The sequence below is a fragment of the Ornithorhynchus anatinus genome, chromosome 12 (genome assembly GCF_004115215.2).
Source record: "Ornithorhynchus anatinus isolate Pmale09 chromosome 12, mOrnAna1.pri.v4, whole genome shotgun sequence".
Lineage (NCBI taxonomy): Eukaryota > Metazoa > Chordata > Mammalia > Monotremata > Ornithorhynchidae > Ornithorhynchus > Ornithorhynchus anatinus.
The window spans coordinates 119,174-138,093 of NC_041739.1; the positions used below are offsets into that span (position 1 = coordinate 119,174).

The window sequence follows — 18,920 nt, forward strand, 5'->3', positions numbered from 1 at the left end:
AAATTATCTGCCCAATGCCTCCCTGGACAAAAGGCTTTAGGTTTCTAGCAGACGATGACGCCGGAAAGTGGCGGGAAGGGGGAAGTGGTTGTCGAAGACAAGAGCTTAATGAGGTAGAAGATGATGAGAAGCTGGCTAGCTAGATGTTTTCTACCCCTCCTCCCCACCCTTATTGCAGGGCGATTCTGATGTTTACAGAGGGATCACTAGGTGTCAGCTGCTTCCCAGGACTCGGGAAAGACTCAGTTCCAAAATCATCCTTTATAATGGTATTTACTGAGCTCTATGTGTAGAGCACTGTATTAAGCATCTGGGAGAATACATACAACTGAGTCAGCAGACACGATCCCTGCCCAAAACGAGCTCACAGTCTAGACAGGGAAATAGATATTAATGTAAATGAATAATTTATAATGTATAATTCCTAGATACTTCCATAAACGCTCCAGAGGCTACTACTCAGAGCAACAGATTCCTCAAATCTGCTTGGCGCCTGGGAGCGGGAAGAGGACTTCACGATGACTGACAGGTCGGGGCATATAGCGGAGGAGCAGAGACAGGTCACCCTGGGGAGAGAAAAACAAGCCTCACCTTGCCGGAGATTGTGGTATTTGTTAAGCACGTACTCTGTGCCAGGCACTGTACCAAGCGCCGGAGTGGATACAAGTAAATTGGGTTGTCACAGTCCCTGTCCCATGTGAGGCTCACAGTCTTAATCCCCATTTTACCGATGAGGTAACTGAGGCAGAGAGAAGTGAAGTGCCCTGCTGAAGGTCACACAGCGGACAAGTGGCGGAGCCAGGATTGGAACCCAGGACCTTCTGACTCCCAGGCCTGTGCTCTCTCTACTACTCCATGCTGCTTTGAGCCTGGTCCCCGGTGACAGGGACCGCACTTCCTTGGACCTTTGCCGTCTGCCCCGTCGGGTCCTTCCCAAGGCCCAGGGAGACAATAGGGGAAAGGATGCTTTAATAGGACAAAAGTGTTGCTGCTGATCTTTGCAAGGTATTTTCTTCATTTCCATGACCCTGAGAACTGTTTTGGTTTATCCTCTGGTTTCATAAATTAATGGACAGTTGCATTAATTTTTGTCAACTGATTCTTGGAGGAAATAGTAGTCATCATTGGAGTCTCCCCTCTATTTCAGATTCTCTCTGCTCAGTATTTTTTACCAGCATTTCTTTACAATAATTAATAATAATTGAGATATTTTTAAGTGCTAACTATATTCTAGGCACTGTTCTAAGCAATGGGGTGGATACAAGCAAATCAAGTTGGACATAGTCCCTGTCCCACATGGGGCTCACAATCTTAATCCCCATTTTACGGATGAGGTAATTGAGGCACAGAGAAGGTAAATGACTTGTCCAAGGTCATAGAGCAGACATGTGGTGGAGCTGGGATTAAAATCCAGATCCTTCTGACTTCCAGGCCTGAAGGCTATACACTCACTATGCCATGTGGCTTTCCAATCTTAGCACAGTTTTCTTCTAGCGGGTAGTAAATGTCAAGACCATTTCTAGTTAGAAAAAATATCAAGAAACACTGTTCAAAAAGAAATCCAACACCTCTGAACACCTCTGTAAGCAATTTATACTGATTCTTCTAGAAATGGGAAGCATTTTCAAGATACAGGACCTCCTCCTAGAGAAGATTTCTCAAAACTGGAGCTCCTCCCTTTTAAAGAGATAGGTCAGCAACAGGAGAACCACCAGTTAATTGCATTTAATCCTCTAGACAGAAAGCTAGTTGTGGGCAGGGAATGTGTCTGTTTATCGTTGTATTGTACTCTCCCAAACACTTAATACAGTGCTCTGCACACAGTAAATGCTCAATAAATATGATTGAACGAATTTAGTCAATGTGGAATTTTCCTCTTTGAGGAATGTCCATCGTTAATCTATGGCATCTCCTCAATTAGATGAATCTGAGTGTGGAGGGAGGAGGAAGGGTGGAGGAGAGGCAGGCAGCTTCCTAGGATTCACATGGGAGCTGCCTGTCCCTTTAAAGCAAGGAACTTCTGCTATCCCAAGACTTTTTTCCCCATGAGGTAAGAGATAGTGGGGACTAGAAAGCAGATCTCCCTGAGCAGGAAAAACAGCCAATGCCCCTGTGTGCTACTATTTAGACAGTCCCCCGCCTCCCTTCCTGGTCTGGTAAGCTCTTGCCATTCAAGAAAGTGGAAATGGTCACTTCATGCCCCTAGTCTGAGGAGGTCCAGGGCTGAGCAGTTTTATGGATTCTGACCAAGCCTGTGACCAATTTGGAAAGTGCAACATTTTTCATGTTTGAAGTAGAGGGGTTGGCTCATTTCCAGTTCCATCCTCGTCAACATCCCATCTCCAGTTCTCACCTGTGGGTAAGCACTCCAACACCACTTTTCCCATCGTCCCATCATCACTCGCGCCCCAGAACACTGGAAATAACCGAAGCATCATCCACGGACAGGAGAGGATCCCACAGGTCAATTTTGCCCTTGATGTTAATAATTGGGTCAGTAACTTAAGCTTGATGTTTTTCAGAAGATAAAATGATATTAGACAATACATATTCAAACTTTCAGAGATGCAGAATACTGTTTTCTATTGCCCTTTAAAATGTGACCGGTAATGTGTTTTATGAGATTAAATTGATTAAAAATGGAAACCAGGAGTACTATTCGATATTAGTGAATGTCCTCCCTTATTTCAAGCCTTTGACTCAAGTTAGCACTCAGCTGTGAGGTGTAGCAATTCAGTGGGGCAGGACAAATGGGGAGAATTCAGGAGAGTTTGGAGAAGTCAACCCAGGCCTTTACAGGTCTGAAGGATTGTCATATAGACTGAAATGAAACTGTCCACTGTGGAAAGAAAAATGAGCTTTTGCTATATGTGGGTTTTATGATAAATCTATTTAGAGTTTCCTAATCCTGGCTGGTTGGGAGATCAGCTCCATCAGGGTCTTTATGAATAGAATGAAAAGTTGCCCAGGCCCTGGAGGACAAAGGGCAGTCACCCCCATGAGGTTGGCACTGTGGGGGAAAGCCGTTAGCTTCAAACCCCACAATTGTGGGGGCAGGATGGGCAGCTGTCATTAGCCTGGCCCTCCCTGTGAGGCTGGGGAGGGGCCAGGAGGGAGAGTCTAGATAGTGATTCTGGGTCCCACCCCCTGTCAGCAGGTTACGATTCTCAGTGAAACCCCAAGGAACTGAGCCCACCTGGGCAGCTACATCCTCTCCTTGCCTAGCATATCTTTCAGCCCACGTTGCCAGCTCGTACTTTGGAAAAAATGAGTGCACATTGATTCCTTAGAAGCTTTGTGACCCAAAACCATTCTGAGGGAATCAATTTCACCCGTGCCTCCCCTCTTCTAGTTTCTCTCTTCCTCTCCTTTCCTTGCCTCCCTCCCTCACATCCCCTTCTATCTCCTCCAACTCCCTCTATTCTTCCCTCACCCCTCCAAGCTCCGCCCCTTTGAATTATTTGCCCTGGTGCTCATGTGTGACCCTGGGCAAGTCACCCAGCGTTTCCGTGCCTCAGTTACCTCATCTGCAAAACGGGGATTAAGACTTGAGTCCCACATGGGACAACCTGATAACCTTGTATGTCTCCCAGTGCTTAGAACAATGCTTGGCACATAGTAAGCGCTTAAATACCATCATCATTATTAAAAACTACTGCTTGACCGTTTGATTCACGTTCTCATGCTGCGTGACACTTCAGACAGCCCCTTGAGTATGGCCCTTCAAAGAACTTAGGTATCCGCTCACTCCAAATCCGTAGTGCCTATGCGCATCTTGATTCTATTTATTGCTATTGTTCTTGTCTGTCTCCCCCGATTAGACTGTAAGCCCATCATCGAAGGGCAGGGACTGTCTCTATCTGTTACCGATTTGTATATTCCCAGTGCTTAGTATAGTGCTCTGCACATAGTAAGCGCTCAATAAATACTACTGAATGAAATAGTATTGAATGAATAAGAAGAATTTGGGTAACCCTGACAGGGTGAACTCTGATCTAGTTAGAAAGGTCTGATTATGGCCCCAGAGAACACCTACCATCAGGAGAGACTTCCGGGGTGAAGAATCCGGCTCCAGCGATGGCACCGAGAATCTGGGGTCAAGAATCCCAGCTGGGAGGAACGGGCTGGTCGTGGCCCTCTGAGACATCCACCCTGATTGTTAGGATGGACTTTCTAACTTTTCTCATGAGCATCCATATTGGGTTTGCTTGGTCCATACTGCACTCTGCTGCCCAGATCACTTTTCTGAAAAATGACCCATCCACATCTCTCCATTCCTTAAGAACTTCCAGTGGCTGCCCACCCACCTCCACATCAAACACAAACTCCTCACCGTGGGTTTCAAAAAGCTTAAACAGCTTGCCCTCCCCATCTCGTGGCTCAGTGGAAAGAGCACGGGCTTTAGACTCAGAGGCCATGGGTTCGAATCCCGGCCTGGCCACTTGTCAGCTGTGTGACTTTGGGCAAGTCACTTAACTTCTCAGTGCCTCAGTTACCTCATCTGTAAAATGGGGATTAAGACTGTGAGCCCCACGTGGGACAACCTGATTTCCCTGTGTCTACCCCAGCACTTAGAACAGTGCTCGGCACAAAGTAAGCGCTTAAATACCAACATTATTATTATTATTAAAGCCTTATTAAAATCACATCTCCCCCAAGAGACCTTCCCTGACTAAACCCTCATTTTCTCTCCTCCCTCTCTTTCCTGTGTTACCTGTGCACTTGGATCTGTACACTTTTAGCATTTGTTATCCACCCCACCTTCAGTCCCAGAGCACTTGAGTACACATTCATAATTTATTTTAATGTCTGTTGCCCACTCTAGACTGTCAGCTCCCTGTAGACAGGGATTGCATCTACGACCACTGTTGCACTCACCCAAGTGCTTAGTACAGTGCTCTGCACACAGCGCTCACTGCTTACCATTGATTGATTAAACTCCTAGAGCTTTCTAAAATTAACTCTTCCCTCTTGTGACCCATTATAAGGACTTAAGACAGGAGGCTGACCTAAATGAACTCTTAAAGTGCAACTCAGCATCGATTTTGTATCTTTTTTTGTGAAGTCTACCCACCCCCTAATCCTAGCCCTAGCCCAACCCTAAGTCTTTAAAAGTCTTTAACAAAAGGAAACTGATATGGAGGAACTGATGACCTTATAGCTTACTCCCAAATATAAGAAACATTATTCTGTCCTAAAAATAAAATCCTTAAACCTTTAGAAGAAATGTGCTGGTCAAAAACAAAACAAAAACAATACTACTTGTATTCAGAGCTTCTTTCACCCAAGGATCTCCAAGAACTCTGCAAACATGAGCTCATCAAGCCACTGGATGCTCCCATGGGGAATGGGCACCCTGTCAGAATAGCATCTGCAGGAGACTAACTGTCACCATGGCTAAGCTTATATTGTCATACTGGTCAATCATCCAAGTCCACAGATGTCCTTCCTCCCCACGAAGCCACCTCAACCCTGATTAGCAACAGACAGCATGCCATTTCTTCTCCCAGTCAGTATACCAACTGCAGGGGGGCGGGGAGAAGAGGGAGGAGAGGAGAGAGGTAAGGGAAAGAGAAAGGAGGAGAGGGGATGGGAAGGGAGGAGTGGGAAGGAAAAGGGGAGGGAAGGAAGAGGAAGAGGGGGGTTCAATCCCCCCCAGGTAATGATAATCACAATAAAAATAATAGTATTTGTTAAGCACTTACTAAGTACCAAGCACTGTATTTATTCATTCATTCATTCAATCATATTTATTGGGTGCTTACTGTGTGCAAAGCATGGTTCTACAGCTTGGGAGAGTACAATATAACAATAAACAGACACATTCCCTGCCCACACTAAGTTCAGCAGTTATAAGATATTTAGGCCAGAAAGAATCCCTAATAATAATAATAATAATGATATTTGTTAAGCCCTTACTATGTACCAAGCACTGTTCTAAGTGCTGGGGTAGATACAAGGTAATCAGGTTGTCCCATGTGGGGGTCACAGTCTCAATCCCCATTTTACAGATGAGGTCACTGAGGCACAGAGAAGTTAAGTGACTTGCCCAAAGTCACACAGGTGAAAAGTGGTGGAGCCGGGATTAGAACCCACGACCTCTGACTCCCAAGCCCGTGCTCTTTCCACTAAGCCGCATTGCTTCTCAAGCCCACATGGGGCTCGCAGTTTAAGGGGAATGGAGAAAGGGTATTTCACCCCCATTTTACCAAGGAGGACACTGAAGCATAGAAAAGTCAAGTGACTTGCCCAAGGTCACAGAGCAGGCAAATGCTGGAACAAGAATTAGAACCCAGGTCCACTGACTCCCAGGCCTGTGGCAGCTGTGTGATTTTGGGCAAATCACTTAACTTCTCTGGGCCTCAGTGAAAAATGGGGTTGAAGTCTGTGAGCCCCACGTGGGACAACCTGATAACCTGGTATCTACCCTGGTGTTTAGAACAGTGCTCGGCACATAGTAAGCGCTTAACAAATACCATCATTATTAAAATTATTTCCACTAGGCTACCCTACTTCTCAGATAGGAAATGAGGTGGGTCAGTTGGGGTGAACATTAGCAGAGCTGTGTAGGGGGCCTGAAATTGACTCTCCCTGCAGATGCAAGGCCAACCTCTTGCAGAAACCAGTTGGGGCAAGCTGGCTGGAAGTTCAGGATTTCCACAGTGAGTGCCAGCTTTGGGAAGCCAGAGGAGAGCCCCATAAATGTCCCACGAGGGAAGACTTTCCTCGACTGGGTCGACAGCAAGGCCAGGGCCCTGCCAGTTCTGTCTGGCTGCCCATCGTGGACCAGGACTGGCCCGGTGGGTCAGTGGCACACACTCACTCCCTGCCCACGGAGTCTGAGAGAATATCCCCAAGACACCTAGGGAAGCCAGAAAGGGTTCAGGGGGTCAGGGCTTGGGAAAGAGGGCTCCTCAGGTCCTTTTCTGGGCAGAGCACTCTGCGGAATCACTAGAGAGTTCTCACTGAAACTGCGCAGTGGACAATGATTTTGGAGAGAGACAGAGCGAGAGCTGGTGAGGAAGGGTGTGTGTGGAGGAGGAGGAGGAGGAGCAGGAAGACTGCTCTGCAAACAGTAAGTACTCAAAAAATTTGATTGACTGAAGAGGGAAGAAACAGCCCAAGAGTGAGGGGAAGATACCAAATCACACGGTCCGTTTTGTGGCATTGTCAGGCAAAGCTAGCTGGGTATGATGCTTTTTCTTACTGAGGCAACCCCTGACTGCCACTCCTTTTCTGACCCTTCTCCTTCCTTGCCTCTGTTCTCCTCACTCCCCTCATCCCCACCCCTCTATCCCCTTTCTGGCTTTACTCTCCCCAACCCCCTCATCCCCACTCTGCCTTCCTCCACTCTTCAAAATTCCATTGATGCTCCTTTCCTGTCCCGAGCTCACTCCCCACCCACACCTGTTCCAGAATCCCCCTTAATCCTCCTCTAAGAACAAGGAAAGTGGGTATAGGGGAGATAGAGGCTGGGCAGGGAGGGGCCGGGGTTGGGAAGGGTGGAGTGGGGGCTCCCTCTGCCTCCAAACATGCTCGTCTCCTCTATATTGAAAAACCCTTTTCTGGATCTCACATTCCCCTCCAACTATCTCCCTCCTCCCTCTCCTTATCTAAAGTCCATGAAAGGGTTGTTGTGTACACCCATTGCCTTCACTTCCTCTCCATCAACTCTCTTCTTGACCTCCTAGAGTCAGGTTTCCGTCCCCTTTCACTCCACTACGACTGCCCTCCCTAAAGTCACCAGTGACCTCCTCATAAACAAACCCAGTGGGCTCCCCTCTGCCCTACTCCTCCTTGGCTTCTCGGCTGCCTTCAATACTGGAGACCACCCCCTTCTCCTTAAAAAGCTATCGGATCTTGGTTGGTCGGCTTGGGATTCTCCTGGTTTTCCTTCTACCTCTCCAACAACTCCCTTTCAGGCTCACCTAACCTCGGTTATCCCTTGAGACTCAGGAATAAGTCCAGTGCTCCTGTCTACACCCACTGTCTTGGGGAACTCACATACTCACGTGTCTCCAGCTACCATCTCTAAGAGGACGACACATTAAGCTACCTCTCTGTCACTGATTTCTGCCCCATTATCCAATTCCACAATTCTTCTTGTCTCCAGGATACCTACATTTGAATGACCGATCAGCACCTCAAACCAAATATATACCAAACTTCCCACTGTCCACTAACCTCCCCCCAGCCCCTGCCTCCCAATTTCCCTATCTCTGTTCACACCACTGTCCTCCCTGTGACCGAAGCCCCCAAACTTGGCATCACCCTTGACTCCTCCTTCTCATTCTGCTCTCATTTCCAGTCAGTTGCTAAATCCTGCTGACTGGTCCTCAAAAACAATTCATGGACCCATCCAAGCTCCTTGAGGGCAGGGACCATGCCTAGTAATTCTGTTATATTCTCCCAATTGCTGACTACAGCACTCTGCACACAGTAGATGCACAATAAATAGTACGGATGGAGGGATTAATTGGTCCCTCTCCACCCATACAGCTACTATCCTGGTTCAAGTGCTTATCCTAACACGATGGGATGGTTGTTTCGGCCTCCTTGCCTCTCTCCCTTCCAGTTTACACTCCATGCTACTGCCAGGATCATCTTCCTGAAGTGTCGGCCAGCAAAACTTATCTCCTCTCTCCTCAAAATGGAAGTTTCGGTAAGAGGTTAGGTTGAAGAGATTGGACTCTGGTCTGAGAGAGGGGATATGACTGAAGTTTATCCAATCCTGAAGGGTGTGGGCAGGACACAAACAGGATTGTTGTCCATCAGATCCCACAACACCGGGGTGCATGTAGTGGGAAGTACCTCTTCTACTAACTTGGAAGGTGATAGGCTCAAGACAAGTAAAAGGAAACAGGTCTTTATGCAGTCCGTGGTAAGTTATTCATTCTTATAGAATGAATTCCATTCAACATGGAGAAGCAGCATGGCTCAGTGGAAAGAGCCCGGGCTTGGGAGTCAGAGGTCATGGGTTCGAATCCCAGATCTGCCATTTGTCAGCTGGGTGGCTGTGGGCAAGTCACTTAACTTCTCTGTGCCTCAGTGACCTCATCTGTAAAATGGGGATTAACTGGGAGCCTCATGTGGGACAACCTGATGACCCTGTATCTACCCCAGCGCTTAAAACAGTGCTCGGCACATAGTAAGCGCTTAACAAATACCAACATTATTATTATTAGAAGGTCAACAAAATCAGGAGGAGCTGGTATCAACTCGAGGATGTGTTATAGTAGGAAAGTAAGGGATGTAGAAAAAATTGCTGTACCGGAAGGTTTGAGAAGCATTTCCACAGATCCAGGGGGGGCACGAAAAAGAAGTATTAGGAACGTTGGAAGGTCCGTCTCTAAAAAATGAGCTGTGTTAGCACGTTTGAGAAACTTTTTCACAGATCCCTGGGGTACCACGGAAAGGAAGTGTTAGGAACACTGGAAGGACCGTCTCTAAACAAGAGGTTGAATGTGAAGGTAGGCAAGCAGCCTTCTGTTCCTCTATGAGCTCCGTGGCCTCTTTGGGGAATAAAAGAACACTAGGCTGGAGGGATCATGGGTTTAACCTCGGATGGCCTGTAGTGCCTGGGTTTTTGCATACGCAGTCCCTAGAGGACTGTTGGGTGGAGATGGGCAAGATTCCTACCACAAGCAGACCTGGTATCCTCCTTCAGAGACATCAATCTCGCTACCTTAATGAGGACCTGGTGTTTGGAAACAGTAACTCCACGGCCTAATCTCCTCTAAGATAACAGATCACGTGGGCTTTTGTCAACATGCTTTCAGATGCATTTTGACATACTTTAGGGCTCACTTCCCATAAACACAATAAAATGTTTCTTTCCTTCTCCTAAAAGGGACAGATACACAGTCTCGCCTTGGGGGAGGAGGAGGAAGGAAGGGTGTGAGGGAGAGATGGTGAGCGGGAGTAGTGAATGGGAGAGAGAGTCTGTGTGTATGTGAGAGACACTAAGGCCTCCTGAAGAGGGAGAGAGTGTGTGCGTGTGTGTCACATTCATTCATTCATTCGATCGTATTTATCGAGCGCTTACTATGTGCAGAGCACTGTACTAAGCGCTTGGAATGTAGAATTCGGCTAAAGATGGAGACAATCCCTGCCCGACAACGGGCTCACAGTCTAAACAGGGGAGACGGACAGTACTAATTGCCTCCTAAAGAGGGGAGGGAGAGAGAGGGAGAGAAAGAGAGAGAGAGAGTGTGTGTGTGGGTGGGGGGGAGAGACAGAGAGAGACAGACAGACCATTCATTCATTCAATAGTATTTATTGAGCGTTTACTATGTGCAGAGCACTGTACTAAGCGCTTGGAATGAACAAGTTGGCAACAGATAGAGACAGTCCCTGCCGTTTGACGGGTTTACAGTCTAATCGGGGGAGACGGACAGACAAGAACGATGGCAATAGAGTCGAGGGGAAGAACATCTCGTAAAAACAATGGCAACTAAATAGAATCAAGGCGATGTACATTTCATTAACAAAATAAATAGGGTAAGGAAAATATATTCAGTTGAGCAAACGAGTACAGTGCCGAGGGGATGGGAAGGGAGAGGGGGAGGAGCAGAGGGAAATGGGGGGAAAAGAGGGTTAAACTGCGGAGAGGTGAATGGCCTCCTGAAGAGGATGGGGCCCGAGAAGCAGCGTGGCTCAGTGGAAAGGGCATAGGCTTGGGAGTCAGAGGACGTGGGTTCTAATTCCGACTCTACCACTGGTCAGCTGGGTGACTTTGGACGAGCCACTTCACTTCTCTGGCCCTCAGTTCTCACATCTGTAAAGTGGGGATGAAGACCGTGAGCCCCACGTGGGGCTGATGACCCTGTCATAATAATAATAATAATAATAATAATAATGTTGGTATCTGTATCTCCCCCAGCGCTTAGAACAGTGCTCTGCACATAGTAAGCGCTTAACAAACACCAACATTATTGTTATTATTATTTCCACTAGGCTACCCTACTTCTCAGGTAGGAAATGAGGGGGGGGTCAGTTGGGGTGAATATTAGCAGAGCTGTGTAGGGGGCCTGAAATGAGGGACAACCCGCCCCCTGGCAGACCCCGCCCCTCTGATTGACAGGTCCCGCCCCCTGACAGACCCCCCGCCGCCTCTATGATTGACAGGTCCCGCCCTCTGGTAGGCCCCGCCCCTCTGATTGACAGGTCCCGAGCCCTGACAGACCCCGCCCCTCCGATTGACAGGCCCAGTCTTCTGACAGGCCCTTTCCTCCGAAAGGCCACGCCCCCTGACAGACCCCCCCCCGCCCCTATGATTGACAGGTCCGGCCCTCTGACAGGCCACGCCCCTGACAGACCCCGCCCCTTTGACGGACAGGCCCCGCCCTGATAGGTCCCGCCCCTCTGATCGACAGACCCCGCCCCTTTGACCGATAGGCCACCGTCCCTATCAGGCCCCGCCCCCGACGGGCCCCGCCCTCTGATAGGCCCCGCCCCTCGGCGCACCCCGCCCTCTGATAGGTCCCATCCCCCGACAGGCCCCGCCCCCTGACGGGCCCCCGCCCTCTGATAGGTCCCGCCCCTCTGATTGACAGATCCCGCCCCGACGGGCCCCGCCCTCTGATAGGTCCCGTCCCCCGGACAGACCCCGCCCCTCTGATGATGGACAGATCCCGGTCCAGATGCGGGGACCGCGCTGGTGGTGGCGGGGTGTCGGGCCCGGCGTTTCTCCCCCTCACGGCCCCCCCCCCAGTTCTCGCGAGGCTTCGTTGGCTCCTCCTTCCCCCCCCTCCCCTCCCTGTCCGCTGTCCGCGGGCCGTGTTTGGCGCGCGTGGGGCGGTCCGGCTGGGCGTCCGCCGGCCATGTCCGGCGTGCGGAGGCTCCTGCGGGCCCGGGTGTCGGTGCCGGCCCGGCCGGGGCCCGGGGCCCGGCTCCTGTCGGGGGGCGAGGAGGCGGCGGGGGCGGCGTGCCGGCGGTGGGGGCGGCTGTGCGCGGCGGCGGCGGCGGCGGCGGGCGGGGCGCTGGTCGGCCTCCTCCTGTCCTACCGCCCGCACGGACCCCCGCGCCCCCCGGACTCCCGCGCCCGCCGCCCCGGACTGCTGCCCCCTGCCGGCCGGGGGCTGCTGCACAGCCCCGTGGCGGCCGCGGCCGAGGAGACGGTACGGGGGCGCGCCCGCGGGGGGGGCGCGCGCGCGCGCGGGGGCGCGGGGGGGCCTCCTCCAGGAATCAAATAATACTAATAATGTTGGTATTTGTGAAGCGCTTACTATGTGCAGAGCACTGTTCTAAGCACTGGGGGAGATCCAGGGGCATCAGATTGTCCCACGTGAGGCTCCCAGTCTTCATCCCCATTTGACAGATGAGGGGACTGAGGCACAGAGAAGTGAATAATAATAATCATACTCATTTTGGTATTTGTTAAGCGCTTACTATGTGCAGAGCACTGTTCCAAGCACTGGGGGAGATCCAGGGGCATCAGATTGTCCCACGGGAGGTTCCCAGTCTTCATCCCCATTTGACAGATGAGGGGACTGAGGCACAGAGAAGTGAATAATAATAATAATGTTGGTATTAGTTAAGCACTTGCTATGTGCAGAGCACTGTTCTAAGCGCTGGGGGAGATCCAGGGTTATCAGGTGGTCCCACGTGAGGCTCCCAGTCTTCATCCCCATTTGACAGATGAGGGGACTGAGGCACAGAGAAGTGAATAATAATAATAATCATACTAATTTTGGTATTTGTTAAGCGCTTACTATGTGCAGAGCACTGTTCTAAGCACTGGGGGAGATCCAGGGGCATCAGGTTGTCCCGCGGGAGGCTCCCAATCTTCATCCCCATTTGACAGATGAGGGGACTGAGGCCCAGAGAAGTGAATAATAATAATAATAATGTTGGTATTAGTTAAGCACTTACTATGTGCAGAGCACTGTTCTAAGCACTGGGGGAGATACAGGCTGATCAGGTTGACCCACGTGGGGCTCACAGTTAATCCCCATTTTACAGATGAGGTCACTGAGGCCCAGAGAAGTGAAGTGACTTGCCCACAGTCCCACAGCTGACAAGTGGCAGAGCTGGGATTCGAACTCATGACCCCCGACTCCAAAGCCCTTGCTCTTTCCACTGAGCCACGCTGACGCTGAAATCAATCAATCAAATCAATCGTGGCCTTTGTTCAGCGCTGTCGCTATGCCGAGCACTGTTCTAAGGGCTGGGGGGCTCCGACGTCATCAGCTCCCAGTGGGGCTCCCAAGCAGCGTGGCTCAGTGGAAGGAGCCCGGGCTGGGGAGTCAGAGGTCGTGGGTTCGAATCCCGGATCCTGCCCCTTGTCAGCTGGGTGACGGTGGGCAAGTCACTTGACTTCTCTGGGCCTCAGTTACCTCATCTGTAAAAATGGGGATTAAAAAATGCGAGCCCCACGTGGGGCAATCTGATGACCTACCCCTAGCACTTGGAACAGTGCTCTGCACATAGTAAGCGCTTTACAAATACCATAATTATTATCATTATTACTAATACTGTACTATCCTCCCTCAGACTTGGAATTCCCTCCCCTTTCATATATGACAGACCACTACCCTCCCCACCATCAAAGCCCTCCTAAAATCCCTTTTCCTCAACGAAGCCTTCCGAGACTAAACCCATCCTTTACCCTTCATTCGTTCATTCATTCATTCACTGAATTCAGTTGTATTTATTGAGTGCTTCCTGTGTGCAAAGCACTGTACTAAGCACTTGGGAGAGTACAGCATAACAACAGACACATTCCTGCTCACAACGAGCTCACAGTCTAGAGGGGGAGACAGACATTAATATAAATAAATAAATAGGTAAATACATTACAGATATTTCCATATGTGCTCTGAGGCTGGGAGGGAGGATTTATTTCGCTAATGAGGTGTCCATCCCCTTGATTCTATTTATCGTGATTATGTTGTCTTGTTTTTGTCCGTCTGTCTCCCCTGATTAGACTGTGAGAAGCAGCGGGGCTCAGTGGAAAGAGCATAGGCTGGGGACTCAGCGGTCATGGGTTCAAATCCCAGCTCCGCTGCTTGTCAGCTGTGTGACTTTGGGCACGTCACTTAACTTCTCTGTGCCTCAGTTCTCTCAACTGTAAAATGGGGATTAAGACTGTGAGCTCCATGTGTCTATTCTTCACTCCGCTGCCCGGCTCATCTCCCTGCAGAAACGCTCTGGGCCTGTCACTTCCCTTCTTAAAAACCTCCAGTGGTTGCCTATCGACCTCCGCACGAAACAAAAACTCCTCACTCTAGGCTTCAAGGCTCTCCATCACCTTGCCCCTTCCTACCTCTCCTCCCTTCTCTCTTTCCACTGCCCCCCCCCCCCCCCCCGCACGCTCCGCTCCTCCGCCGCCCACCTCCTCACCGTCCCTCGGTGTCGCCTATCCCGCCGTCGACCCCTGGGCCACGTCCTCCCGCGGTCCCGGAATGGCCTCCCTCCTCACCTCCTCCAAACTCATTCTCTTCCCCTCTTCAAAACCCTACTTAAAGCTCACCTCCTCCAAGAGGCCTTCCCAGACTGAACTCCCCTTTTCCCTCTGCTCCCTCTCCACCCCCCTTTAGCTCTTCGCAGCTAAATCCTCTTCTCCCCCCTTTTCCTCTGATCCTCCCCCTCTCCTGTCCCCTCCCCTCAGCACTGTACTTGTCCTCTCAACTGTATATATCTTTATCACCCTATTTATTTTGTTAATGAGATGTACATCACCTTGATTCTATTTATTTGCTATTGTTTAATGAGATGTTCTTCCCCTTGATTCTGTTTATCACCATTGTTCTTGTCTGTCCGTCTCCCCTGATTAGACCGTAAGCCCGTCAAAGGGCAGGGACTGTCTCTGTTACCGATTTGTCCATTCCAAGCACTTACAGTGCTCTGCACATAGTAAGCGCTCAATAAATACTATGGAATGAATGAATGAATGACAACCTGATGACCTTGTATCCTCCCCAGTGCTTAGAACAGTGCTTTGCACATAGTAAGCGATTAACAAATGCCATCATTATTATTGGGCAGGGATTGTCTCTATCTGTTGCTGACATGTACATTCCAAGCGCTTAGTACAGTGCTCTGCACATAGAAGTGCTCAATAAATACGATTGAATGAAGGCGGAAGTAAGAGCGGCACAGAAGGGAGTAGGAGAAGAGGAGAGGAAGGCGTAGTCAGGGAAGTCCTCTTGGAGGAGATGGGCCCTGACCACCCTCCCCTTTGCATCTACTACACACTTGGTCGTGTATCCCTTACCTCATCTGTAAAATGGGGATTAACTGTGAGCCTCACGTGGGACAACCTGATGACCCTGTATCTACCCCAGCGCTTAGAACAGTGCTCGGCACATAGTAAGCGCTTAACAAATACCAACTTTATTATTAAGCACTTTGATACTCACCTCCGCACCATAGTACTTATGTCAGTATTCTCATATTCTACTATTTCCCCTATCCATAATCTATTTTAACATCTGTCCCCCCCCTTTGGACTGCAGAGATCACATCTACCGACTCTGTTGCATTGTGCTTTCCCAAGTTTAGTACGGTGTTTTGCATGCAGTAAGTGCTCAGTAAACGTAATTGCTTGATTTGTTGGGGACTTTGGCGGTGGAGTCACTGATTTCAGTGAGATCACAGGTCAGGGCACCGAAGAAGCAGCTGTGACGCTAACAGAAAAAGCAGCCAGGCGAAACACTGTGAGTCTCAGGACAAGGAAGGAACAAGAACAGATATATGGTAGAGTGTAGTCTCCCAAATGTTTAGCGCCGTGCTCTGCACACAGTAGGTGCTCCATAAATACCATCAGGGAAGATTTATTTTGGGGAAGGGGAAGAGGAATGAAATCAGAGTCACTATCACTGTAGTAATCCATGTTTTTAAATCTTTCATTTTCAGACCAATATGTGCTTCATGAGGCTATATTACTTTTACACCTTCTTGAGGTGACCCAGAAAATTCTTTATCCTATTATCAGTTTTCTTTCATTCATTCAATCATATTTATTGAGCGCTTTACTATGTGCAGAGCACTGTATTAAGCATTTGGAATGTCCAATTTGGCAACAGATAGAGACAATCCCTGCCCAACAGCAGGCTCGCAGTATAAACGGGGGAGAAGCAGCAAGGCTCAGTGGAAGGAGCCCGGGCTTGGGCGTCAGAGGTCATGGGTTCTAATCCTGGCTCCGCCACTTGTCAGCTGTGTGACTTTGGACAAGTCACTTCACTTCTCTGCCTCAGTTCCCTCATCTGTAAAATGAGTATTTAGACTATTAGCCCCATGTAGGACAACCTGATCGCCTTGTATCCACCACCCCCAGCGCTTAGATCGGTGCTTGGCACATAGAAAGCACTAAACGAATACCATCATCCTCATCATTAAATACTTTCTATGTGTTAAATGGGAGGGTAAAAAAAAATGAGGAGTACCATGGCCTGGAGGAAAGAGCACAGGCCTGGGATCCAGAGGAACTGGGTTCTAATTTCTGCACTGCCACTTGCCTGCTGAGTGTCCTTGGGCAAGTCACTTAACTTCTCTGTGCCTCAGTGTCCTCATCTGTAAAATGGGGGATTCAATACCTGTTCTGCCTCCTACTTAGACTTTGAGCCCCACCTGGAACAGGGACTCTGCTTGGCCTGATTAACTTGTATCTGTGCCAGTGCGTAAAACAACACTTGACACATAAGTGTTTAACAAATACCGTAATAATAAATATCATAACAAGTAAACAACTTAGATCCACAAGGGACTAGTAATCTAAGAACAGTGAAAATAAACTGCCACCGTAAATTACAAGCAAAAATAAAAGCAAATTTATGATCAAATAATCCAAATTCAAGATGTTAGCAGACATTATAAATTATTTATACATATGGTCTGTCTCCCTCTCTAGATTGTAAAGTCATTATGGGCAAGGATCCTGTGTGGTAATTCTGTTGTGTTCCCCCAAGTGCTTAGTACAGTGCTCTGTACCTCGTAAACGCTCAATAACTGTGATTGATTGATTGGTTAGCTAAGTAGTGAAAACAGTGCTTGGAGAGGTGAGTGCTCAGGCAGTTCCCAAACAGAGTCCAAGTGGCTCCAACTGTCCCATCATCCTGACTGGAGATCCAGGGCTGATTTGACGGGGTCTGAGCGGAAAGACTGCCCGGGCCCCGGGTGGCCTCTGGAAGGCCCAGGCTCCAGGGGACCCGGAATCCCCGGGCTTTCAGATTTCTCGGGGTCAGAGAGAGGAAGCTGCCCCGCATCGGGATGATTGGTGCGTGCAAAGACAGAGAGCCTGATTTTACCCTTTGAAGTGTCACCAAAGCTTATCAGGCCGAAAGAGCTCTTGGAGTCACTTCGGGACCTAAAGGAGGATGACTAGGGCCCAGGCGCGACTCTGGGAGCTCCGGGGACTCCTCTGTCCCTGATTTAGGCCTGGAAGCCCCCACTAAAAGCACACCAGCATTTCAAGTTTGTGTCTTTTGCACGCTAAGTCTTTTCATGAACTGGCTTCTTTATCCATTCTTCTGAGCAAGAAACTGAGTTGACAGGCTATAAGATTTAGCCCAGTGGCCTGTGGAGTCATCAGTAGAATGCCTGAGGTCTGCTGCCCGAATTGGCTTCCGTAGGAGGTTGGGGGCTGGGCTGCAGTGATAGAGAGGAGGAGGAGGAGGAGACGGGGGAAGGAGGAAGAGGAGGACTGGGATCGTTTTTGGTCAGGTCTAAACTTGGTGGGTTGGGTTGTCCTGGGACAATCCAGCCCAGTTTTTTCTGTTTCCATGGTGGGGGGCAGAAAAGATGGGGCGGAATGAGAGGGCAAGGTTGGAGTGGATGGATCACTCACTTGGGACTCGCTCTGTGGCCTTTACAGAAGACACTGCAAGTTTGCAAGAAGTTTTCCCAAATGGTGTCTGAGCCCGCCAAGCTTACCTCTGCTGGTTGGCCATTACCGCTTTCTTCTCAGTGTATCACCAGGATAAGAGAAGACAAGAATTTGCCTGAGGCATGGATGGATTTCCCCAGGAAACCAACCCAAAAGTTGCCGAAGGGAGTGGCCAGCTGCCAGCCCACGTCAGCGGGTTCAGCCTCCTCAGCCAAGTGGGACAGCGTCATTTTTTTCCATCCCTGGGACGTCCCCCTCCCACCCCGGGCCACCGCCCCCTGTCCACGGTTGGAAAACGGCTGGCGATGTCACCCTTGGTTTCCCCACTGCAAATGAGGAAAGTTGTGACAGACTTTAGTTGTGACTGACAGGTTCCTTGAAAAGCGTTGGGAAGAACAAACTGGAACAGGAAGTCGGGGGTCCATGGTCCTCGGGGTGGCAGAGGTGATGTTACTGATGGGGCGACGGGTTAGTCATTCCCTTTTTGTCTCTACCAGAGGAAAACCTCTTGACAATCAGTCAATCAGTGGTATTTACTGAGTGCTTACTGTGTGCAGAGCACTGTACTAAGCACTTGAGAAAGTACAATAATGCAGAGTTCATTCAGTGTCATTTACTTTGTGTGGAGCACTGTACTAAGTGCTTCGGAGAGTACAATATAACCATAAGCAGACACATTCCCTGCCCACAGTGAGCTTACATTCTCGAGTTGGCACACGTAATCGATTGGTTTATCTCCAGTCATGCATTGGGCCCGGCAGGGAAAGAATTGCCAGGCAGCCAAAGAGTTTTGTCTCCAGCGCTCTGGGGTTTTCCCACATTGGGAACTTGATGTTAACCTCTGGACCACCCAGTGTGAAAACAGCATTTTACCACTTTTATCTACTTGGAAGCCAATTTAATAAGCTTGAGGCTAGAGGTCAAAGCCAAGCACAGTACTTTCCTAAACATCTTTCAGCAGTTTGAATCCAGTATCAGGCACTTGTCTAGAAGAAATTCAGTGAAATGGCAGATTTAAAATATACTTTCCTTTGTAAGACTTCTAGTACAGATTCTCGTCCAAGACATTATTCAGGAGCAAATGACCATTGCT

The 18,920-nt window shown here is 49.3% G+C and overlaps 1 protein-coding gene across 1 annotated transcript in view; it reads left to right on the plus strand.

Annotated features, from left to right (window-relative positions):
• The first annotated feature begins 11,822 nt into the window (after window positions 1-11,822).
• The window catches only part of MICU3 (mitochondrial calcium uptake family member 3), a 67,736-nt gene continuing 60,638 nt past the window's right edge, over window positions 11,823-18,920 (plus strand). Inside the window, exons 1-2 of the mRNA XM_029076679.1 lie at window positions 11,823-11,861; window positions 11,910-12,119. Coding sequence (XP_028932512.1) covers window positions 11,823-11,861; window positions 11,910-12,119 — 249 coding nt within the window. The remainder of the gene's footprint in view (window positions 11,862-11,909; window positions 12,120-18,920) is intronic.